The sequence below is a fragment of the Gymnogyps californianus genome, chromosome 1 (assembly GCF_018139145.2).
Source record: "Gymnogyps californianus isolate 813 chromosome 1, ASM1813914v2, whole genome shotgun sequence".
In the NCBI taxonomy this organism is placed as follows: domain Eukaryota; kingdom Metazoa; phylum Chordata; class Aves; order Accipitriformes; family Cathartidae; genus Gymnogyps; species Gymnogyps californianus.
Genome location: NC_059471.1, coordinates 107623491 through 107649639, shown reverse-complemented (window position 1 = coordinate 107649639; position 26149 = coordinate 107623491). Strand labels below are relative to the sequence as shown.

The 26149-nt window shown below is 38.9% G+C and overlaps 1 protein-coding gene across 2 annotated transcripts in view; it reads left to right on the top strand.

Annotated features, from left to right (window-relative positions):
• Window positions 1–8971: 8971 nt before the first annotated feature.
• NCAM2 (neural cell adhesion molecule 2) overlaps window positions 8972–26149 on the top strand; it is a 308501-nt gene continuing 291323 nt past the window's right edge. For both annotated transcript variants that reach the window (XM_050894562.1, XM_050894569.1), the window contains exon 1: window positions 8972–9044. In XM_050894562.1, coding sequence (XP_050750519.1) covers window positions 8993–9044 — 52 coding nt within the window. In that variant the 5' untranslated portion in view covers window positions 8972–8992. The remainder of the gene's footprint in view (window positions 9045–26149) is intronic.

The following is a 26149-nucleotide window of genomic DNA, read 5'->3' as shown; positions in this document are numbered from 1 at the left end:
GGATAGTCCCAAGTCAAAAAATAATTTTTTCTTCAGTAAGTACCCTGGGTCCAAAGTAGACAATGCCATGGAGGTAATACTCTTTATTTCCATACCCCTTGAATGGGTCTTGATCTCCTATATTTCTGCGAGTAGAGGGAACAATCCAGTCCTAAAGCAGTTTTGAATTCTTTCTGTGGGTTTTGGTTATGTTCTGCTGAGTTGCCAATTAAACAAACAAACAGAAAATCCTCAAGAAAAATATTTTAAAAAGCAATTTTTATTAATCCCTTATATAATATTTTTCCCTTTCTAACTCTCCTTCTGACAAATATTGATCCTTCCCAACCCTCCACCCTTTCTTTTTCCTATGAAGTACAAGTCAGCACAGCAATATATACAGTACACTGATTTCTCTTGCTTGTCAAAAACATAACTGATGATTTCATCAGTATTATTGGCACAGTTGTTGCAAAAAAGGATTTCTTAGCTTGTTTTCCTGATGATCTTGCTTCTTCTGAAGTAATGTAAATATTCTGCAGCATCATGCTTTATCTGTGGCAACTGTGAGATTTTAAAATGTTCTTTTTATTTTCAAAGAATGTATCTAGAACTCAGAGGCTTCTACCTATGAACTTGTAAGAGAGGTTTCTTATAATTTTAAAAACATTGTTAAATGCTGGGTCTAAATTACAGCAGAAATTGCCAGAAGGATGACCTGAGCTTAATTCTGAGTACCGATCTCATTTACTGTGCTTCCAGCTGTTCTGGGACATAAATAAGCTATCACTGTTGAATAGTCCAAGTTTAAAGAGCCTGAATATATGCATAGGCATCATGTGTACCTGAAAACAGGAACAGAAACACCTGGAAGCTAGATCTTTGAGGACCTCATTTTACAAGTATTTCAGTAGAAAGAGATCTTTATGCTTTCACAGAGCCAGTCAGGCTCTGAGAAGGTTGAGGTCTGCTCACATAAAACAGTCAGGAAAATTTAGGCCTTCATATATTTTAAAGTTTATTTGCCAGCCAGATTTTTCTCAAGTTTTCAGCTTGTTACACATAGATCTATGGAACAGGTTTCCCCGTGTGATAAAATTCCCAAATACAACCCCTCCCAAACCAACATAGTAAATTAATTATTCATGTAATTTTAAAAATGAATTCAAATTTTAACTGTTAAAGTTGGTGTAAAAATTCTCTTTCAAAATTTATTTTTCACTCATTATTTAATTACAACTACATCTACACAGAAGAAATGAATCATAAAAAGGCATAAGCAAATGCATTGTAAAACCAACCATTATTATTTTAGATACATTTAATTTCAGTATGATTCTCACCAACATATCTAAGTGCCTTTGGTTGTTTGCTTCCCTATTTTAAGTTAAATATCTTTCCAAGTGAGTTTTCCCTTGCCCAGAGAATTTTTAGTGCCCTACAAGATTTACTGCTCCATAACTATTGTTCTTGATATACCCCACTCTGTTAATGTGGGTAAAAAAGCGAAATAATCTTGAATGGCTGAAAAAAACCTCTGGAAAATTATGTATCTCCAAAGCAAAATCCTATTTTATGTGTCTACGTACTTTGGATAACATAGATTTGCTTAACAATACAAGATTTTTCCCCCCTTTTTAAGACAAATGTCATAGCACTCTGACATTTGCCAACTCAAATGGTTATTTATTAGAAAGCATTCATTATTTACATTGAAAATCTGAACAAGAAAGCAATGAAAAAGGAGTTGCCTGTTCTACTTAAAGATCTTGGAAATTTATTTAAATTTTTTCCATACAGACAATTTAAAAAAAAAAAATTATGGAAGATATGTGTGGTTGCAATCTGGCTTTGAAGTTAGTTGAAAGATGACCGAGGCAGTTGGTATCAAAAACCCACTATCTGTGGGTGTAAAAATAATTCACTATAAATCAGGAGTTCATTCTCATCTGTAGTACTGTGCTTAATTCCTTACCTTAGTAAGAGTTATAACAGACATTGAAGGATAATGAAAAACATATTAGAAAGACAGGAAGATAATGAACACATTGGGATCATCGCATTTAGAAAAGATACAGAAGGATGTTTATTCTTATAATACAGTGTCTAGAGAAACCAAACTGAGCACTCCTATCTTTCAAAACTCATCAAATTTGAACTAATGAAAGAAAACGTTGTGTAACTGACACGGCTAACCTTTGAAACCGCTTGCTGTATCAAGATGCTAGAAGATGTCAAGAGCTCAGAATATCTCAGTAAAGGAGCAGATGTCTCCTCATGAATAAGAACTTCTGAAGTTGTAGGTCTGAAATGAAATTAAAAGATAAGTGTTGGTATAAACTATGGGATTTAGATCACTTGCCTTTATCACAGTCTGGAGTTCAAATCCACATTCTTTTGAACTTTCTGTCATTGTTTAGTTGGTAATCTCGTCCTGAATTCAGAGCTGAACACTTTCATCATCACTTTTCCTCCATGTTGAGAATTGGAGATGTGGACACAGTTCTTTTATCACTTGGAGAAATCAATATACTCAAAATTATATGTGTTCCCTTCCCTCCAATCTTATTTATGTATATAAATAAAGACTTATCTCTAAGTCTTCCTTAAAGGTTTCATCAACTGTTGACGTCCCTCATATTAGCCATCATACCTCCTTGCTCACTTGTATCACATATAAGTCAACAATTACCCAGTTCCAATGAAAACTGAGACAGTGATGTGGATCAGGGTAGTCGGATGGCTCTGAATCCCAGATACTCTATTTAATCTGGGCAGGGCTTAAAATGCGCAGCACATTTAGGATCATGATATAGAACTGTAACCCAAAGGTATCCACAAACTATCTAATTTTCACTTTATGTCTAATTTAACATTCTATAGATAACCTTTCTTTGGTCTGGGGTTTTGTATGTTTTTAGTCTTTGCTCTTAATGAAAGTATGGATGGCTGAATAAGTGTGATTTACATTTTGTTCTGAATGTCTCTGAAATTCATCATGATTCAAAGCACTTCAGGGAACAAGTTACACAGTCACAGAACAGCAGCTGAGAAAGGTCTGTTTTTTGCACACACAACCACTTTAAAAACAACTGCTTTTCAAATTCTCACCATGTAGCAACCATTCTTTGCTATTCCACATGCTGAAATAACTTCTGCACATCTTGGCTAAGGCCAGCAAATCTTGTTGTCTCTTCTTCAGTGCTGCAGTAATAACATATTCTTGAAGGTCCCTTCAATTAACTTAACTGATATTGCACTAAACCAGATATTAGTACTTGTGTGATCTGGTAATACAGTTCATGGAGGAATAATTTTAATCTAAAAGACGGTAACAAATGACTGGTGGGACTTCAGTAACCAAAAGCAAGTGTTTAGACTTGTCAGGCATGAAGGTGAGAGTTCCAATGAGCTAAGGAAATGTAGTAATTTATGAAACATTGTTTAGTAGCATCCACAATATTCCCAGATTAAAAAAAAAAAAAAAAAAAAAGAATCTTTGCTCTGGAAATTGTATGAAATAAAACACTGCTAATTAATAGGAAAGAAGGGTGCTAGCATGAAAAAAAGGTGTGTGAGGGTGTTCATAAGCAGCCCATAAAAGAGGTAAAGTACACAACTGCCATGTTGCTGAATATGTAGACAGTTATATTTGAGCCAGCTGGAGCACCTTAGCATTGGCAGTTTCATTCTCAGGTAAAATAATCAATGTGTCCATAATCCTGCCCAAATATCTGAAGCTAATAGTGACGTGATAATAAGTGTTGAGAGTTCATGTTTTTTGAGTGACTGATCTGAGGAGAGGAAGAGAGTCACACATCTAGAAATGTGGTAACCTGGAAGATACAAAAATCTGTCTCTAGACTTCAGATGAGTTACCTTGTCTCATCTCTCAAATCCTACTTTTGCTGCACTAGACACAGAAGTGTACAATGCTTCCTTCAGACATATAAATGCAGCTTATTGATTTCTTTTGTCAGCACAATATTTTATATTGTAACCAAATTAGTACACTGTACTTCAAGCAACCTTGCTACCTTCAAAAATTAAGCAGTCGTCTTTACCTGGACAAAATTATTTTACACATGTCCTTGTCACTATTCAGTTCCAGAAATGATACAGGAAATTATCCTCCCTACACAAAATCCATGAGCCTCTTCTCAGTATCCGAATAATTTCAAGATTGTTTTAAGTTTCTCTAACAGGAAGGAGAGGTCTTTATTTAAAACGACTTGTAACAGAGTGGAAACAATGTTTTTGCCTCTTTCTCATAAAATGTTAATCCAAAATGATAGTAATTTTAGATCTTTATGAAAGTCTCTATAAGATGTTAAGAACTTGAAACATAATAGTGGTGCAAACATTTATGAAACTGTCTTTTGTTTATTGTGCATCATTTCCTCACCACAATAATGCTGTTGTTCACTGTTGTATAATTTATCTTAGTGCCACTTTAATTGTGTTTTCAGTGTTCATAGGAAAGCATGCTATTTGGGATAATTACTCACTTACTTTGGAGATGATCAGCAATTTGGTTCATGAGCACCTCTGAAAATTACCCTGTCTGCAGAAGGCATTTTCCCGCAAGTGCAACATACTGGGTTTGCAAGAAGGGGTATTTTGTCTTTCCTCTTTTCCTTTTCTCTCTCCTTTCCTGTCCCAAAAAACATTTGATAATTGCTCCAGGATGTGTCAGTTTCCTTACAACTCTTCACCAGTTATTTCTAGACATACGACCTCTGTACTTTCTTTGTAACTGTGCCATTACCGTAAGTTGCCCTAAAATTCTCAGCTAATTTTAAGGTGCTTCCTTAACATTTCAGTTTACATAAAACGAGTAAGCAAATCCAGCTGGATCTCTTGGTAACTTGGATGTCCACAGGGAAACATGTATTTCAGTATAAATATACATTGTGAAATCATGACCAAGATTTAAGTTTCTGTATTTAATTACATTTTCATTGAACGTGCAATCACCAACCAATTTAAAAATAAAGTAATCCTTGCAAAAACACCATGGAGATGTTTCTTGACAAACAAGTTCAGTCACAGCAAGTTTACAGATCCTCAGTTCTTGTAAACTGACTTAAGTGCAGTGATGATAGCTTAAAATGGTTCTGTTGCCAGAGCCTAATTTTGCCACTTTTATTCATACCAGATGATAGGCCACTGTATAAACAATCTCACTGAGCAAAACAAGTAAGCTACGTGGGGGAAAATTAATTCTTGCTGTCTTTTCGCTAACTTCACGGGTAGTAAAACTTTGTAGGAGAAAAGCTGCCAACGACAGCACAGTTGTGAAAGTTGGAGGCTATTGTGTGACAGATAAAAGACAGGGAACTTACAGATATATCCACTTAGATTCTGAGTATGCTATCCCAAAAGATCTAAGGTACTAATCAAACACGTATGTAATATTAGGTAATATTTTCCCTTCTTTTCCCGAGATTTTTCCGGCAAGTCTTTTCAGTCACTGGAGTTGTATTTTAATTGCTTCGAGAACCTATCAAAGTTGATTTCCCCACCTTTGGAATAACTGCTCCAACAGAATTATTATTATACTTCTTGATGTTGCACCTCTTGGCCGTTCACATGGGATAAGACTCACTGTAGTTGATTTCTGGTCTTATTTTTAAAACTTGCATAGCATGAAAATGTGTTTGTTTTCTGCCAGCATGCATGTGATATTATCCAGAAATCACTTTTTCTAATTGCCTAGTCTAAGTACAGACATTAAATTCCATGTCAGGCTTCCCCCCAGTAAACAGCGCACTCTTTAAAGAAAAATGCTATTAGCCAAAGAATGGCAAATACTACAGGTGTGTTGTTATTGATACCGATTAGTGTTTTACAGCACTTTGAAATGCTCATCTTTTGGTTCATTTAATGTATGACCACAAGAGTCATATAGATATGGATGGCAGAAAAGCTGAGCACTTTTTCTGCATCTTTCTAATCTCTGTCTGCGTGACCTCAGTGTGCTATGTTGTTGTGGTTCACTATGATACACTTTTTTACAGATCTTTCTTCTGTAACAAATGAGTTGTTCCATAAGCAACAGAAACAATGAAGCCCTGCATACTTACATACTTTGTCCCCTCCTCTCCTCTCCATCTCCCCACTGCATGGTCTCAGGATCTGTGCATATACCTTTTAGGTGGTACGTGTGAGAGGGTACGTGGAGCTACATGTCTGCTGATGGACGAACTAGCTGCTGCCTTTTCCTTCAGTGAGGTCTCTGTATTTTACAGTAGTACTACAAGAACGTGATTATCTTCGAGATTTATATCCATCTTTTGTTGTTCTACTTCATTGCTTCAGAGAGGTGAAGAGCATGTTCCTCTTTTCCTTGAGAAGCTAGACTAAACCCAGTTTCTCCAAACCCTGTAGCAATATGGCGTGGACAGTCTACACGGTGGGCTCTGTTCACTGCTGCAGACAAGTAATTAGGCAGGCTTCTCAGGACAAGGAATCCTGTTTGGAAGCAAAGCATCCTCATCCCATTTCAAAGGAGCAAGAACTGGCCGCTCAGATCCGACACTGGTGGAACTCTCATCATATGTACGATTTGAAATAAGCAAACTTGGGATAGTAGCATTCTTTCTATTGTGTTTAGTTCTTGTGGGGCAAGAGACTTCCTACTTGCTTCCGTATTGTGTCTTGTATCTGCTGTACATGGATTTCAATCCGTGCATCTATGCACCTGCGCAGATCAAGGTGCTTCTGCACTACTTTTGGTCTTTAGTTAACACAGATTGTAATAGATGTTAAGGTATGTGTAGGAGTTATTTGGCTTTATTTACTAATACTGTTCTTATTTTCTCTATTTATTCCACTTTTGCTGGATGGTGATGCTCCAAACATGTTAAAACCAAAGATAAATTTGACAAACTTGGCATCCTATCCACCGCAGAGAGAGGGTTTCTTGCTTTGTGCCCAGTAAGATTTATATTTCTTTTTTTAACATTTTTATCTAATATTTGTTTTCATCATCTTTCTGTATTAATCTATCAATGATCTCTATTTCTGTAGTTGGGTACCGGGGCTGATGGAACCTTCTTACCTGGGAAAACTCCTTCAGCAAAATGCTTCCTTTTGTTGTGCTTTCCTGAACCTGCACTAAAGGCCTCAGCCAAAATTTTCTGCAATTAGGCATCTCTCCTGACATTTGGGAGCAGAACGGCTCCTAAATATAAATCCAGTTCTCACCTAAAAGGCTTTGCTGAAGCTGACATATTTTGGATTTCCAAATCTGTATGAGGAATTACAGTTCCATTCCCACTTAAATATACATGAAAATGAATCTGTTCACTTTATACTAGGTTACAAAAATCTTTAGTTTCAAGAGCAGGGCCACATGGCGTGTAGTTGAGCAGTAAGGTTCTGATTTATGTGGTGTAGACTGACCAACCAATGGCACAAAGCTCTCACTCTCCCCTCTACCAGCATTTTCTGTACATTTCCAAGTGTCCTAAGACATCATCTTCTGAGGAAAGACTTTCAGTTTTATCATCTATCTTGTTGATCCCAGCAAGACCTGACTACGTAATCTCTTCCTCCTATATTTCATAATTTTGTAAGACTACTGTGCAGGAAGTCACGCTGAAGATACCAATCATGTCATCTGTACTAATTTTCTGCAAAGGGACTTCTTGTCTCCCTCCTCCTCCCTAAAACCCAAATCCTCTTGAAAAGGGCAAAAAAAAGGGTTGGAAAAATTATTAGGGATGTGTTAATTTGGATTAATCTTTTATTAACTACTATCACTGCTGCTTCACATTAATATAAATCTACTTCTATCTCCTTCCATGTATCATACAGCTGGTAAGGTCACAAATTTATAGAAGCTGCTTTGGAGACCATACCTTAATTAACTGCCCCAAAAAATTACCTCTTCAAAGTCAAGCTGGATAAAAACCCACCTCTTCTCTTTAGCGCAGGTTTTTTTTCCTTACAAAGCAAGATCCCCAGTGAGACAGCACCGAGGCATCGAAAAGGTAAGCAATTTATTTCTCATCGGTTTCATTTCACGCAGTCGTAAACAGCAGAGGTATTTTTCCCCTCTGTACTAATAACAGAAGTCAAAACAAGTGAATTCCTAGACAGCTAAATGAACAGGTATAAACCCAGCGTCATTAGCTCCAGACGCACCCGCACGCCCGGCGCACAGCGGTCCCGCTTCCCGCCGACGCTGCAGCACGTTACCGCACGCGGGAGGAGCGGGGGAACCGCCGGGCCCCGCGCCCCGCGCCGCCTCCGCTCGGCTTCGGCCCCGGCCCCGGCGCCGGACCCCTCCGCTCCGGGCCGGGCCGCGGGCCGGCCGCTCGCGCGCACAGGCGCCTCGCGGCAGCGGGCGACACGCGCCCGCCGCCCCCTAACGGAAACCTCGCGGGCAGCCGTTGGGGGCGCCGCCGCCGCGAGCCGGGGCACGGCCGGGGGAAAAGGGGGTGGCAGAGCCACGCCAGCCCCCTCGGTGCGCCCCCCTCGCGGGCGCAGCCGAAGCGCCGCTCTCGGCTCTCCCTGCCCAGGAGGCTGGGGCTTCCCGCTAGGATTCTCCGTCAAGCCGCCGCCTCTCCCTTTAGGCTGTCTCCCCTCAGGCGACGGCGGGGGGAGCAGGCTGCGAGGGGCCGCGGTGGCGAGGCGGAGGAGCTGCCTCGCCCCCCCGGGGGGTGGGGGGGGGGGCTGCCGGCCGGCGGGCGGGGAGGAAGGCAGGCTTCGAGCCTGCGGCCGCCTCTCAGAGCGGCGGAAGAATCTGCCGGTGCTGCCGCTCGTCGGTGGTGCGGCCTCTGCGTGTGGCGCGGAGGGATCCGCGCGGGCCGCGGCGTGCCCGCCTCCTGCGCGGCGGCCGCTGCCTCCCTGATATAGTGCGGCACGGGGAGGCGCTGGCAGTCACTTGGCGAGCGGCGCTCCGCGGGTGCGGGGCTGCGCGGGCGGGCGCGGACGGCAGCGGGGTTTGCCTGGGCTGGTCGAGCACCTCCAACTTGGAACTGTCCACCGGCGCGAGCTCCTGAACATGAGCCTCCTGCCTCTCTACCTGCTCGGATTGCTCCTCAGTAGCGGGCAAGGTAGGAGCGGGGCTGCCTTTTTTTTTTTTTTTTTAATTATTATTCTTACCTATACTGTCTGCTCGCTCAGATTAACATATAACCGGAAAAGAAATGCAGAAAAAATAAAGCAATGTATCACCCTGAAACCAAATTAAAAAGGACCTAAAACTTGCTTCATCGTCCCCCCCCCTTTTTTTTTAAGTCTTCAAGAGGTATCATTTATGAGGAAAAAGAAAAGAAAGCTAGAAGGTGCTAAGTGCACTTAGCTGCTTTGCATGGGGTTTCGCTTTTTTTGGGCGATAAATGTGGGAGGGAGATCAAGCGATTAAAAATAAATGTATGTCAGGGATCGTGCTTTAAAATATGCATCGGCTTGAGGGGAAAGGCAACGGGGGCTTCATTTTTCGGACCAGAGAGAAGTGCTGTCGGTAGAGCCAGTGAGAAATCCGACCTGAAGTCTGCCTGTCGGGGTTTCTCCTCTTCCGAAGACCGTTCCTCTCGCTCTGCGGGGACACCGAGCCCCCCGGCTCGCAGCGGCGGGGGTGTGTGTGTGTGTGGGGGGGGGGGGGTGTGCGTGTGATACGGCCGCGGGCGTGTGCGCGGATGCAGAGACTTTTTGCAATGAAATAACGCCGCGGAGGCAGGTGTGTGCGGCGACGGGGCGTGCTGGGGTTGCGCCTCTGGGCACTGCTCGCCTTTTGCATATGTATGTGCACAAATAGATGCAGCGCTTCGTCAGATACGGACTTGGGGGCTGTGGTGCGGCTGGGTTTTTGGTTTGGCTTTTTTGGGTTGAAATTTCTATTTATTTATTTAGGATGTCACCGGTGTGATTACTTGGGGATTTGCGCTACTTTAGGAGACAGGGAGGGGAATGGCCGCGGGGAGCGTGTTCGTGCGCGGTGTGGCACAGCGAGGGTGCACCGCGGTGAGGGATAATCGCCGTGTTTCGAAACTGTTCGGGCAAGTTTCTGGCGTTCCTTTGGGGCCGAACCGGGCTGCTGAGCCGCGCTGGGCTGCCTGTGCCTCCTGTGGGATGCCCTCTGCGAGGCGCCTCAAAGCGCTACATTGCCTGCACCTGAGGGGGTGGGCGGGGGCCCGCGCTCGGGGCCTTTTTAAGGGGGGGGGGGGAGGAAATAATAAAACCCTACCTGGGTGTCAGCGGAGGCGTGGGAGCGGCGGGGACCGGCCCTCGGCCCCCGGCGCCGCTGCCTTGCAGCAGGGGGCGGCAGAGCTCCATGGCGGCCGCCGGTGCTCGGGCACTGCCCTGCGCCGGGACGGGGGCGGCTTCGCCTCCCCGCCGCCCCCCTCCGCCCCTGCTGCGGGCACCGAGGGGGCGCGCCGGGGCGCGGGTAGGCGCAGGCACCCGCAGGCACCCGCAGGCACCCGCGCTCCGCAGCGCCGGGGCTGAATGTCTCGCCCAGACGGTACACGGTGTCTTGTGAGGGGGTAGAGAGATCTGTTGCGCCTGAGAAGGGGGCGGGGGGAAGCGTTATGCCTTGAGGTATTAGGACTGCAGCTCTGAAGGTCTCCTTCAATGCATTTATCGCTAAACCTCTTACCATACAGACGTTTTGTCTCGGTGATAAGTAGCAAAGAGCCACCAGATGCTCTCAATTTATATAGAAATGCTTCTGTGCTTTTGCCACCTCGGGATGAGCTCTGGAGGTCTCCGATTAGCAGCGATTCAGAAGCAGTCTGGAGGCTTTTCAGCATAGCCACCACTGGGATGGCAAAGGAGGAGGAGAACGGGAAAGCTTCCTTCAGGCTTTGCGTTGATCTACCTAGGTGTAATGTGTATAGAGATGTGGTCTGTGGTTCCTCTAACGAAGGAATGCTAGAAAGGTAGTTTGTGAAGTGTGATTACTGCAGCGTAGGAGGATTACATAGTTTTGGTGTCTTACTATCACAAATGTCAGGAGATAAATAATGGAGTGAAATTCTAGATGCTATTAAGCTGAGTTTTAAAAATTATAGGGGGATAGATATGAGGGGGAGATGGAAAGACGAGGAGGAAAGCTGAATAAGACTAATAACTTACTGCCAATATTAGAGTCAAATTAAAAAAAACAGCTTTTTTTAAAATAAAGGAAGTGAATTGTATTGGTGGGGGGAAGAGTAAGATTTTTGAACTGGCTGTAGAAATAGCAGGAACATGCAGCCTCAGTCTACAGCAGGGGATAAGTAAATGAGTGGGAAAACAACTGCATATGGAAAATATTCCCATTTAGGTTGCTAGGGGAGAGGAAAATTCTACAGTGATTTTTTTAAAATTATTATTATTTTAATAAACATCATTGTGGTGAGGGATTTATTGTGCATTTTTTATTTTTTGACACCTCCTTGAAGTAATCTTGAGAATTTCTTCAAGTGATTCAAATCATTTCAGAGGCAATTCCAAAAACTCTTGGGATTTATCTTCTTTTGGGAATGCAGTGGCGGGGGACACTTACATCATCAACTGAAGGTTGTGGTGTTTGTGAAGGTTTTTTTTGTTTGTTTGTTTTTAAGAAAACCAGTGTTATCTAAGTATTAAATGATGATTATGACTTTTTTGATGTTAAAGTAGAGATAGAGAAGAGTGTAGATATTTAAGAAAAAGCCAGTAACTAGATTTGGTTCATTTGCTTTGGAAATACTGAAAGTCTTAGGTTGAGGATTTATATTTCTAAGAATATAGCTGCAGTAGATTTTATGAAGAATGGCTGAAGCTTTTTCTTTAGGAAGTGCTGGTGTTTAAGGCTGGGGAGGGGGAACTGTGGTGTATTTGTTCCATTTACAGAAAATCAGAGCAGTTTGAAAACAAGTAGCAGACAGCAACCCCCTCCCCCAGCCCCTTAAGTTAAGAGTTTATGAATGGCATAATTATCTACCAGGGCCAAATATTCCCTCTCCTAATTTCATCACAAGGGAGGAGTTTAATTGGCAATGTTATTACGCTAAAACAAAAGGATTTTTTTCTTAACCTTTCAAAGCTGTCCAGACAATTCATCCAGAGTGAAAGGCCCAAATTTAATTAGCTTTGCTTTAGTATAAAGTGAAAATAAACACAGACACCCACCCCACACCCCAAACCAACAAAATAGCCTACTCTACTCTGTAAATCTGCTTTTTAACATATATAGTGATACAACACTCAGAAGAGGAGGCTTCTTTGGTTTTTACCAGTGTCTGGGGACACCGACTTAAAGTGGATGAAATGGACATCTTCCCAGATTGCAAAATCCTATTTCTTTTATCACTCCACATAATACGCATTTCTTTAGGTTAGCAAATTTTTGTTAAGTTTTAGTAGAAAATGTTTTGCTTGTAGAATTTAATCTATTTTGTGCTTATCTAGGAGATTCATAGGAGTGAGTACTTGTTCAGTCATTGTGCTTTAAGTTTCCTCTTTTCACTGCTTTGATACTGAGTTTGTTTTTGTTTTTCCTGAAGAGTTTCTCTTTACAAGTGCTTATAAGGGACTGTTTGTCAATAAGGGACATCCCCCAAAAGAGGCACCAGGATATGCATCTTATTCACCACAGTGCAGTCACTTTGTAGAATCCTGCTTCTTTCTGCTTTTTGTGTAGGGAATCCATGAAATTTGGAATTCTTGAAATCAATGAGTTTGTCAACTGGATTAAGTGGAACTAATATTTCACTCCAATTGTATACTGAAATCTGAAACATATCCTGAAACATATCAGCTAACCACTGTTTTCTACTAGCAGTTGATTTATACAACTGCATTAAGATTAAAATACATCTACTACCTTCTCTTCTCCTTTTCACCCTTAAAAAAAAAAAAAAAAAGACAAAAAGTAATGTTTGATTTGCTGGTTTAGCCTATGTAGCTCCTCTTCAGGTGAAGATGAGAATCAAAATATCTGCCTGAAAATAAACCTTGACTGATGAGATGTTCTAAAAGATTGACTTAAGAATGGATGGTTGAGAAATATGTAGAGAGTTTTGTTTCATGCACTCCTATACAAAATGGCGTTAGAGATATTTTTATCATTTGCAGTGGCTCTAAATCATGAAGTGTATGAAAGATAAAGGCATAGAGATAAAGCTTTAAAGTCTTTTCTAAGAGGTAGGATAGCATAATTTTGATTTTGTCCTTTTCTCTTACAGCACAGTTCATGTATTTATTTAGGTTACTAATTATTTTTATCTATGGGAATGTTATTGGAGTGTTATGACTAATTTCTGTATGATTTGCCTTTCATGGCCTTCTTTTTCAACAAGTATTTTGAGAACAAATACTGTATTTGTTTGCCCTTTCATTGACCTTTTCTTTGAAGCACCTTTCCTGAGTGATTCATGTTTACTTACTGATTTTTTTCCAATTTACTCCAGTAATCCTTCAGTTACATTCAGCACATGCCATTTGATTCCAGCACAAATGAGTCAAGTTAATATGACGTTTTGGGAAACGTGTTTTAACTACGCTGTAATTTGCGGCTGTGAGTTGAAAATCCATTATTGAAAGAGTAGGGCGTAAGACTTCTCCAGATAAAGAATCTGGATAATAACTGGTATTCATATTTTAAACAGTTTACACCAACTAATTCGTGCCAGATGTTTTATTTGGTGTTTTTTTTGTTTGGTTGGTTTTTTAGCATACACATTTGTTTTATAAAATAAGGGCAGTATACTTGATGAAGCATATCCTGAAGTTTTACATGTCACAGGTCATTTGAATTTTATTTTCGATGTCTCTTGAAATTCAGAAATGGGAGAGATGTGAGAGAAAACTTAAGGATATGCTGATGTGTTCAAATCTGAAAGCTCATTGGAGCCTGATAGACTAGATCCAGGCCTATTGGTATCTAATATATCTTATAATCACTTTCTGTTTTGACCTAATCAAGTAATCATGGCCTAATTCTGACCTAGTAATTATGTCCCGTCCCTTTTTCCCCCCTTAGTGTATTTAACTGCTTTCTAGTTTAGGTATTTGACTAAAATAATTCCATTTTTGGTAACTAGTTTAAAAATCAGACTCATTTTTAATATTAAATAGAGCATTCAGAGCACTACTTGCTGTTACTTCAACAATCTGAGGATGTCCAGCTTCAGTAACATAATTCTACATTCTTTCACAAAATGTTTTTATTGCTTTTGTAGCTCAGTTTCTCTTAATACTGTGATTGTATGGATTTGGATATTTTTAAAGGATATCAGGAAAATTAAAAGAGATAATTTAAAATAGCAAGATACTCTTCAGATGTCTTGTGTTATGCTATAAAGTCTTGAATGGGGTATCTTCAAAAATAAAGGTAACAAGTTTCTTATTTTTGTTACATGGCTAAATTTTTATATTAGTTATCATTTGACTGATGACATTGTTAATTGGAGAAGACATTTTCTGATTTGCTCTGCTGTAGACAAGCTCACAATCTACTTCTTAATTTATTGAATGAAAAGAATAAAAGTTAGAGGAATAAAACAGGAACGTTAACAGGGAGAGTCATTTATCTGGCTACAGCTATTTGTGGTGACAGCTTATGATATTAAAATCTTTTTGTACTGGAAAAGAAATCCATTTAAAAGTTATGTGGAAAGGAAACAAAGAATACATGTGCATACACAAGTCTACTTTTTAGAAAGCCTTATTTAATAAGACCCCTAAGCCTTTGAATAACCTGCATTTGAGTCGCACCATGGAAGCACTGTTGGTTGCACTAATCCAGAGACTGTCTCACTGAGCAGGAGTCAGTTGACTTCAGTGGTTTTTAGAGTTGTGGAGTGTGTGAAAGCATCTCTTGAAAAGGCAGGAGGTAAACAGCTTTCACTTTTGAAATAGCTTGAGATGGGACAATACTATCCATTTATGCTGCTGTTATGATTTAGGAATTTCTGATTAACAGAAAATTTCTCTCTTTGCATCCGTGCATCAAAACCTAGATCATTAATGACATGACATGGGAGTAGTGGCTTGAACTACAAATATAAAGTAAGATCTACTTCAGAATGAGATATTTATAACATAGTTATTAAATATGAGGATGACTGTGAGCAGTGACCAAACTCTACTGATTCTAATCAGAGGAGAATTTCCATTGACTTAAGTTTGTGTTTGCATGAGAAACAAACAGGACCAGTTCTTTAAAAGCAATTATTTTACTCTCTCAAGTAAGTTAATTTGGGAAGGAGGTAGACAGTGAAGTGTATCAACTAAAAATTCATTACACTGTTTCTGCCTATTTAAGAACACTACTACTGTTTAAAAACCCAAACATCTTCTGAAATGTTTTACCTGTTTTCTGCACCTTTTAGAAAAGAAAAAAAGCAGTTACTTGATTTCATCTGTTCTTTAATTTAATACAAAAGGAGCATTGCAATTAGGATGAAGAGATCAAGTCTTTTAAAAACCTGTTGGAACAAATAATTTCAGTAAGCCTGGAGATCTACTGACCAAGGCTGTCCTTTGCCACCAGTTTCCATGGTATGAGTATAATCTTATCTGAAATAGCCAGTCTGTGGATGGACAATATCCAGACAAACTTGAGAAGCAACATTAAGTACTATGGTGGTTTAGTCAGCTTCTTCGTTGGTCCTGCCTATGATTACTGAAATAAATTCCCTCTTATCCAAGTACTATATAAGTTCCTTCAAGAACTAGCTTTCCATAAAAAGCATAAAACATCAACATGTTAATTTATGTTTATTTACAATGTAGTGGCTCTTTTCCAGAAAAATGAAGGGAAGAAGGGAGTAGAAGTGACTCTTTTTCTCTTTGCCCAGTTGTATTTTTCCTCCTACCTAAATTTTTACTGACTTTAGAAGGGTACACTGTTTTTTATTTAGTGTTCTAATTACCTGAGTAGTATTGCTAAACAGCAGACAAAGGTTGATGAATAACTTCATAATTCAGCAAAATCCAAAGTAATACATAATATACCTGTAGCATATGAATAACTTATTAGCGTACGAATGAAAATTCCCTTTTCAAAATGACCTTTCCAGTTAGCTAATATTAAACTGATTATTTACATTGCAGTTGTAGCCTAAGTAACAACACCAGTTGTTTCACTGGCTATGAGCTGAAATTCATACTTGAACATATGAAATTCATACAAGGAGTTGCTGTCCTCATCACTTTGCCCAAGAGGTGCCATTTGGAGCGTACTATGAATTCAGTTTAAAACCGAAATCATTGACATCAGTTTTCTTGCTGCTAAAACACATTGCACCATATTCAGTCAAGCTGCAAGAAATTTCAAACCCATTAACTTTGTAGACCTTAGTACCGCAGCTGAATTTGGCTTGTATGAAGTCAGGTCTATACTTAAAATAATAAAGTATTTAAAAAGAGAGAGACATAAAGCAGTGTCTGGAGGTCCTTGTGGCATGTGTCACAGATAGACATAAACAGGTAGGGAGAGGTAATTCTGTCTCTTACTATGGATAGTTTTCTGTACTGATCACACAAAATGAATTGTCTTCTTTATGTAATCAAAACTGCAATGTTGTTATGTCAATATTATGTCATTATGTTATCTTAATTAGTCAATGCAAAATTAAACTAAAGATCCAGGGTTTAGGGGAGAGGGTAGAAAAGGGAGATGTGTTAAATATACTGAAGACCAGTTAACAGGAATAACATAAAATAACATTATTTTTAAAGTTCTTGAACATCCCGTACTTGTAAACGAATGTGGTTACTGGATCAGAACAAAGATCAATGTACTCCAGTGACCTCGATCTGACAGAGACTCAAGCCAAGAGCCATAAAGAAACAGAATAAGTACAGAAGAACGGTGTGATACTTCTGTCAGTGCACCCTACAACACTCGGGGATATGTCAGGTTATATCTATGTGATCTTCCTTAATAATCTTGGCAGATCTCTGTTGAATGAATTTGTTCTTAAACCCGTTGATACTTTGATCTACTTGGTATACTGTATCAACAACTTAAACAAGGGAAAAATGCTGAAAGAAGCCTGAAAAAAATAATGTTCAGTCCCTTAGTTGCTGTGTTGTAAGTAATGGAGTAATATTAATTCCTTGCTCAACTCTTCCATGATGTTCATAATTGCATGTACCATGGAGAAGCTGCCCATCTGTTGTGTGATGGGCTCAGAACTACATGTTATATTCATGGACTCTCCAGCAATTTAATTACATTTTTTGGTTTGTTTGGTGTTTCTTTCCTACTTCTTTTTTTCAGTATTTTATTTATTGTCCCAGCCTTTTGGTAATGGTTATCTTAATTTAACAAATGGTAATGTGAAGGACATTAATTTTAAGCTGATCTGCATCAGGCCAATTTTAAAAAACCCTCCTTGTTCATAAGTTCCTCTTTTGTACTGTAATCAGTGTTGCAAGTTCTGCCTTACAAGGGGGGTGGGGGCTAAAAGTGTTTGAGCAGTTACCGTGATAAGATCAATGCTGAGAGAGATTTGATTGCTAGGAAGATGATTCCCAGGGAGGAACACAAGAAGTGCAGAGGTACTTGAAAGGAAAGCATGATATATGAGTAAATGGATATAAGCTGGTTACAAAAAAACCTTCAAAAATTAATTTCTGGCCAAAAAAGCAGTGACTCTGGAACATTATAAGAGCAAGAAGGAAGAAGCATGGTTATTCTTAAGATGGTTCTTTATTAATTTATGAAAGAATTACTTTAATGGGTCCCCAGAATGTCCCAGGACATCCCTTCAAATTATGTGCTTCTAAGACATTCTTCATATAAGGGTTCTCAAGACATAGAGGGAAAAATAATTTCCAAATTGCTGAATGATACTTTCTGGAAAATAGAATTATTTGAGTGTTTCTCATCCATTAATAGGTGTTACGTAGCAGATATTACTACTTAATGCAGTAAGAATTGCCAGAGTTTCTCTGGTATCTGTTGCAAATTCTGCTGGTGTCACTAGATGTTGTCTGTACATTAGGGAAAAAAAAAAAAATTGCTCTCTACAGTTGTTTCTGGGAAAACTTAAATCAGATGCTTGGGTGTCAAAACCCTTTTTTCCATTTTTTTAACATCTGAAAATTTTTTCTCACTTGCTTACATGTCTTTGAAAGTGGAGGAAAACTGCTCTTAGAAAATGCAGCCTTAAATGATTTATTTGCATAGATAACATTAGTAGAGAATCACAAAGATAAAATTGCACAACATTGAAACGTGGTTTTTTGCTATTCACCTGAACGATTTTGTATCAGACATCCATATTTCACAATAGAAGGTTTGCTTTTGTTGCTTTCTGTTTGCTTTTTATTCCTGAATTCTAATTTTGTAAATCTTATCTGGGATTTGAAATTCAAGATGAATTATACCCAACTGGGCATTGCCATCCGTAATAAATAATGCAATAATTTATGTACTCCTGTGCTTTCTGTGTTGGGGAATAATACTCTAACTTTAGATTTATGAAAAAACAAATGCTGACTTTTTCCAATGAAGACTGTCTATGGTATAATATGAATGCTACATCTATCTCTAGCCTGTGTAGTTTATTTTAAGAAAATCATGTTATGCGAGATGAGTTTTGCTCACAGAGCTGTGCACACCCTGCAGCCGTGGAACTCCCACTGAAGTCAATGGGAGACTTGTGTGCCAAGAGTACTGTTTCGGGGGTTGTACTGATTGCTGCTTTCAGGGTCTGATTGAAGCTTTCAGGAGTTGTATAACTCCCATGTGAGTATGTGGGAATTTTGATTTAGTAAAGAATAGAAAATCAAGCTCTAACTTTATGTATATTTAAGTAGTGGGCATGTTTATAAAGTAGTGCTGAAAAAGTGTGGGGCTAATCCAACAGCACAGAAGAACTAAAGGGATGTTCTGGTGTGCCAGGTTCTACTCAAGGTAGTACGTGAGATGAAAAGGATATTTTTCTCTGTGTTTTTTAATAACAAAACCAAAGACGTATTGTAAGATACTGATTTCATTTTCTCCCTCTGGGAACACATGAGAAAGTTGAGCTTTGTGCAATGAATTGTTACGGTCACTTAGTTGTTGCAGCCTAGGTCATAGCTGTGTTGGGGAGTTTACCATTCAGTATAAAAAATCATCATTTGGTTTTTGTGGTTTTGCAAGTTTTGATTTACTTGTTTGTTTTGGTCTGGCTTTGTGACACTAGTCAAAATTGTTCCTTAGATGTTCAGTATTCAGGTCATGCCTGTAGGTCTGTAAGCGTAGTGTCTGAGTGATCAGATGTTAAATGGATTTGTGCCAGTTTATGGCAGTTCCACCCATTGGGTTCAACAGCTTCTAGCATTTAGTCGAAATAATCCTCCCCAGCACCTTTGCATTACATTTCTGTGAATGTTTTTGGATTATACAGCCTGTGTACATACAGAATTTACATTGCTGGCTTTGAGAACTCTCTCATAGATGATGTTTTCTATACAGTTCTTCTAAACTCATGGTAGACTTACTCTGATTTTACCATTCTCAGAAGTAAATTTACAGATGTTTGTTTAATGTCACAGTAGTGGGTTTCAGTTCTGAGTGCATGATTTGCTTACATGCTGCTAATTTTAAAATGAATTTTGATCTTATTCATTTTTTCTGTATCATTTGCAAACTTTAGAACACACCTAGCAATCTTTTGATTTATACTAAAACCTCAGGAATCACCTGCTTCATTCTGTGCAGCCCTTTATGTGCCACACTCCCATAGCCTTTTTTTTTTTCATCCTAGGTACATGAATGAACACTTTATCTGCTATACATAAGAACAGATCTGGATGGGGAAACTATTGTTTTCCATAAAAACATTGATGAAAAGAAATACATTTTCCTATGAATCGTATGTTTTGCATTTTTAGCTACTCAGGATCTCATTTAAAAAAAAAAAAACAACCACAACTAAACAAAACCAAGAAGTATTCCTTTTCAAGAGAAAAGTCCTCTTGCTGTTAGATGGAGTCCTGATATCTGTTCTTCTGTGCCCATTTTAAACCAGGAAAGACAATTGTAGCCATTGAGTGGACTGAAAAATTAAAAGAAAAAGAGACTTTATTATCATGTAAATATTATAAAAGCTATTGTAAAGAAATCCTACTTGGTTTTTTTTAATTGTGATTAGTGAACGTTACTATTGCTTTAATGCGCCTTAAATGTGTTTGTGACTATTTTCCAGACTATGAAGCCCACTGAATACAGTCCTGAAAGGTTTCTAGATAGTCTCTGTTTACATCCAAGTCAATGAAAATTAGCCTTACAGAAAACTTTTTTCGGTTCATAACCACACTGAATCCATTACATGTGACCTGCAGGTATTAAAGAAGTAACATCTCTATCTGCCAACCTATAGGACAGTCTGTTTCTGCAGTGATGTTCTATTTTTACCTATGAAAATGGCATAATGAATTTTGTAACTACATTTGTGAACGTTTGATCAGAAAAAACAGTGTTGGGGGGAAAAAAGAGGGGAAACTCAAGCAGCAGGAAGGAAGGAACACCTAATATTTATTGAAAGTGCATGTTTTCCTCAAAGAAGAGACACTTCTTTCCTTGATTGTTTTTGGGTTTTTTGGTTGGTGGGGTTTTTTTTGGGGGGGGTGGAGGGGGGCTGTTAAAAAAAAATTCTGTCTTCATAGTCCTGGTGTGTTTTAAAGCATCACACAAAGTTTCACATAATGGCTCTGAAAGTTTTTATTCTTAAGACTGGAAGACAAGCCTTACTTAAAGGTATCTTCTGCATGACAGGCCTTTTGTGTTTAGTACAGAGTTGTGGTTTTTGTCATATGAACACTGAAGACTGAACAAAGGTCAATTGGACTGTTTCCTGGATATAGAGTGAACATTAACAGCCATGTTTGTAGAAATTGTGACACGCTGTATGGTGTCATTTTCTGTTAACATCTGATTCTATTCTTTTTACCTACTGTTGACTCTTAGGAAACCTCGATCACTTCCTTTGCAAATAGGCTATCGTGAGGTTTTTAACATGTCGGGAAAAGGTAATCTAGGCATTCTCACAAGTGTTCATTAGATTCATAAAAACCTAGAATAGCTCTGCTGTTCATATTTCCATTTGAACTGTAGCCACATTTGCAAATACATGTGAGTTCCAAGTTTATTTTGCTTGAATTATCAAATAAGTTTAAAAAGTAATATCTTAAAATTCTGTTAACCTGAGGTTTTTCTGAAATTCAATACTAAAAATAGCTGCACATGTCTATGACAAAGAATTACTAAAACAGCAAAAAAAGCAGCTTTTCTAAGCAGTTTTTAGGAAAAATGCAAAGTGAAGCAAAAGTTACTTTTCACAGTAAACACATTTATACAAAAAACCACATTTGTATTATCAGTCTTAGTTTAATTTTTCATGAAATAACTTTGTGTAAGACTTAATTCCTAGCTACATAAAGAATTTTTTTTTTTAGTCTTTACATTATAAAAATACTTTTGGGGTCCTGGTGTCATACAAGAAGTAGAATGAGAGTGGAAACAGTTAACCTTCTCAGATTCGTTGAGTTAATGCTGAGCTTTGCCCTACGTTCGTTTAGCAGAATTTCTCTTCTCTAGCAATGTTTCCATTCACTTGCATTGTGCAATGTAACTGCATTATCTAAACTGAATTTTTGAGGTATGATGGTAGGGAGGTAAATATTTCTGTGGTAAAACTTTTGATTCCGAGCTCTTACATTTGATAATGCAGATGGTCAGTTTACAACCTGGCAATAAAAAGGGCTGATTCAACTGAAAAATGAAATATGTGATTTGCTGGTAATTACAAGCAACAAGTAAAACACATTTTTTATTATCAGAGAACAGTACCTGTCTTCTTAAAAGTACATGGTCTGTCCATTCAATGTCATATGTATAAATATTCACATAATGAAATCTATTATCATAACTGACACAAATGGCATCTTTGTTAGCCTGAAGAGAAGCTAAAGAAGACTAAATGAGGATGGAGACTTTCTGGTTTTTTACTTTAGAAATAGTTTCTGTGATCAGGGAAGTGAAGACCACTTTATTTTTTTCTATAGGTTCTCTACTAAATAATGTCTTTTCCATAATTATCTGTTCAGTATTATTAATGAAGTCTTAAAACGGCTTCTGTATACTTGTCTTTGGAACCTGTATGCCACCCAGTATCAATAACATACTGAGGAGTTCTCAATATGAAATGTACTAATCCTCAACACCTCCAGCCTCACCTTTGGAAAAGTAGGGAATTAAGTTAGCAGGTATGTCCACTTGTTCTGTTCCAGGTAGATGGAAACTCTCCTTGCGCATGCTCCCAGTTAACTGAAGACAAACTAGCTCCAAATCAAAAATTGAAACTGTCATTCCTGTGACAGTGCTTGAACAAACTGTCGTTACGGCTTATTAACTTTAGCATAGTGTTGTGGTAATTACAGATGCACAAATTGCCATTAGGTTGCATCTGGCCAACTCAAAACGTGTGTCTGCCTGCCAAAGATGGTCTTGACATGCCCACAGCAAGATAAAGGCAGGACGGTGCAAAGATCCTCAAGTTAAAGAAAACCTAAACCAGTAAATCTAAATGGCACACCATCATCCTTATGGCACAGGGTGCGCACTTCTGTCAGGAACTAGGAGAACTGGAGGAGGACTTCTGACTCCAAGTAAATAGTTTCATTTGCTGTAGGCTGTGACCATGTTGACATATGTGTATTGTTTCCAGACTTAAGCTGAGTTAAGGTGTCTCTGCATCATACTTATTCACGTCTGCTGCTGATGTCGTAGGCACAGCTAGCTTGGTCCACAGCTGTGCCTGTATGACCTAAATAGAGGAGATGTCACACAGAGCAATAAATTTGATTCAGTCTCCTGAGTCTTTAGGGTGGTACCCTAAAAGTTGAACCATCTTTTCGGACACTCGATGTTATCCCATAAATTCTAGGAAGGCACACTGACCTCTCTTCTAACTTTATTAGGGGCACTTGATGTGGCACATTGTTCTGAGAGTGCCCACGCAGTTTGTATTCATGAAGTAAGAGTCAAACTGTATCCTTTTGGAAGACAGTCCAGTACCAGATTCAAACTGGTATAACTGAGAGGACATGAGCTACTAGTGAGAAAGGAAATCGCAGCTTTATTAAATCAGTAGTACTTGAAAAGTGTTTTAAATTTATAAGTCATTACTTTATCTTCAAACTGTATATTGTTGTTCTTCATACGAATAAAATCAGAGATTAGATCCGATAGATTGAATACCAACCACTTCTAGGCAATGGAACAGATATCTATTTAAACAGAGAAGAACAATTTCATGAAGAGGTATGAGAGACTATAGTTTTCTTGTTAGAACATTACTAGCAGGCAGGAAACCTGGGTTCTCACATTGTGAAGCTTTGTGACTTAATATAAATAACTTTATTATTGCCTCAGGAATTTTACCTGTTAATATGGCCCAGTGTATACTCTGAATCAACTAATTCAGGCACCAGAAAAAGGGAGATGTTAATGTTGCATCTTAGACAGTAATCCTTACTTAATATGTTGGGTTTTGTTTTAGTTCTATCATAGTCTGTGAAACAGAAGTACTTGAATTTTACTGCCTGGGTTTTGCTAAGATTTGTTTCTCTTTTTGCATTAAAGCCAGGATGTGAATGTGAAGTATTTCTTTACAAAATGAGATAAGTCATGCCCTTGTAGATGTTTTTTCCTTAATTATACCGAGATTCCCCATTTTATTGATGTGAAATGAAACATAAAGAAACTTGATCAAGGTCAGACAGAAAGTCCATTGTGAATCCAGAATTGAACCAGCTGTCCTGATTTCATTCCAGTGCTTTAACAGTCACCCTGCTTTTATTCGATGATAAGATACAGAGTCAAAACTGACATGAAAATATGCAGTGATTGTAAACTGATTTCACTGTTCTTTAGGGTTGTGCATGCTGATTCCAGCAGCTCTGTCTTAAACGGGCTTTATCTGAGGCTAGAGTGTTTGGTGGGTGTGACGATTTGGCATTCCTTTAGGATCTTAAGGAGTATCCCCAGAAATCCTTATTTAAATCTGCAGATTAGCAAGCAGAATGCTTGGTTCTTCTTTTTAAGACGACAAGGAAACAAAATAGAAATGCGCTTTTTGGTGGGGAAATAGTTTGAGGAGGAAAAAAAAAAAGGAAAACAAACAAAACGCCAACATAAAACCAAAAAACATCGTACAGATTCTGTAAGATCTGTATTTAAATGTTTATGTTCCCTACTCACTATCTGACGCTGCAACAGAAATTACTTTTTTGTAGTTTTGAAACAATAGCTGTTGTCATTTATCTCTTTGAAGAATGAAAGTGAATAACCAAATTTGTTTTCTTTCCATGGCATAACAGGCTGTTTCGGTGTTAAAGGCTAGTTGTGAACGCTGGACTGGTAACACTTTAAGTAGATGAAACTGGGTGAGAAAGATGCTGTCGGTATTGATAGGCTCAGAATCTGACCAAGCTTTTTTCTTCTTTCTTGGAAACTCCTTTTACTAAAATTGCCAGACTGGATATCTGTAGTGTTGGGGTTTTGTATCTGATTTTGGCATGAAGGTGGACCTATGTGCTGGTTTCGGCTGGGACAGAGTTAATTTTCTTCTTAGTAGCTGGTACAGTGCTGTGTTTTGGATTTAGTGTGAGAATAATGTTGATAACACGCTGATGTTTAGTTGTTGCTAAGTAGCGCTTATCTTAAGCCAAGGACTTTTCAGTTTCCCATGCTCTGCCAGCAAGCAGGTGTGCAAGAAGCTGGGAGGGAGCAGAGCTGGGGCAGCTGACCCGAACTAGCCACAGGGGTATTCCATACCATGGAACGTCATGCCCAGTATACAAACGGGGGGGAGTTGGTCGGGAGGGGCAGATCGCAGCTCTGGCATCAGTCAGCAGGTGGTAAGCAATTGCATTGTTGCATCACTTGTCTTTTCTTGGGTTTTATTTATCTTTTTTTTTGTTATATTCCTTTTCATTACTATTATTATATTTCATTATTATTATTGTTAGTATTATATTTTACTTTAGTTATTAAACCATTCTTATCTCAACCCACAAGTTTTACCTTGTTTCCCAATTCTCCTCCGCATCCCACTGGGAGCAGTGGGGAGAGAGAGGAAGTGGCTGCGTGGTGCTTAGTTGCTAGCTGGGGTTAAACCACCTGAGTGGTCGTCTTCCTGAGTTTTGTTTCTTTTTAAATAAAAGTGGGATGGTGTTACATAGCTGTCTTTGTATGATCCTCAAACACATTGAAATACCAGTACAAAAATGCTATATTAATGACTGGTAATATTAGTTTCAAATATAGAAATAGCAAAATAATGATATCAATTCCATCATCTGTTAACATTAAAAAAAATAGGCAATAATGTTACTTATGCAAGCATTTTGAAGCGAGCATTTTACAGTGTGCCAAATGCTGGTACCACCTCTGTAGATTCTTTAATCTACACAGTAAAAATGGGGAGGGCTCTGAAATGCTGATTGGAACACACATTCCCCGATCCCCTAGCACAAATGAGAGAACAGAGTAATTAGAGGGGCAAAATTTATGTGTTCCCTGCATTGTTTGTACACATAAGAGGTTATCTAGTGCTGCAAATTGGATTAGCTGTATAAACAGCAGCATAATTTATTTAAAGTCAAGTCTCAAAGACTTGGAAAAGAATAGTGGAAGAACAAGAAGGGGATTGTAAAAAGAAAGGTACAGAGAATGCAGCTGTACTTGTGTACAGGTAACTCATGTAACTCATGTATAACTGGATGTATTTTAATACAGGAGAATTTCTTTGTGTGTTAACCATTGGCAATGTAGAGAGCTTGAAACTCAACATTTCAGCAGCTTTAAACCTATATGTAAGGGCTGTTGAAATTACACATTTAAAACCAATCATATTTCATAAATTCATAAAGTCAATCACCACCTCTGTCTGCGTATCTATGAATATTCATACTTATACTTTTTCCCCAGATCACTTGCAGAAATGATGATGTGCCTTCTGAATGGATATATATAGTTGGTTCTTTGAAGTCAATAACATAACTTCTATTTAACTTTTCTAGTGCTTGGATTTTGTTCAGTGTACTATCACTTAAGTACTGAAAGGAACATTTTGAGAAGCTTCCTTGCCTGCAGCCATGGTGATAGCATGAGAGGCACAGACAGGTGGCTCTGCACTGGTTCTGCAGAGGTCCGTTAGTGGTCTGAGACACGCTGCTCCTCTCCTGG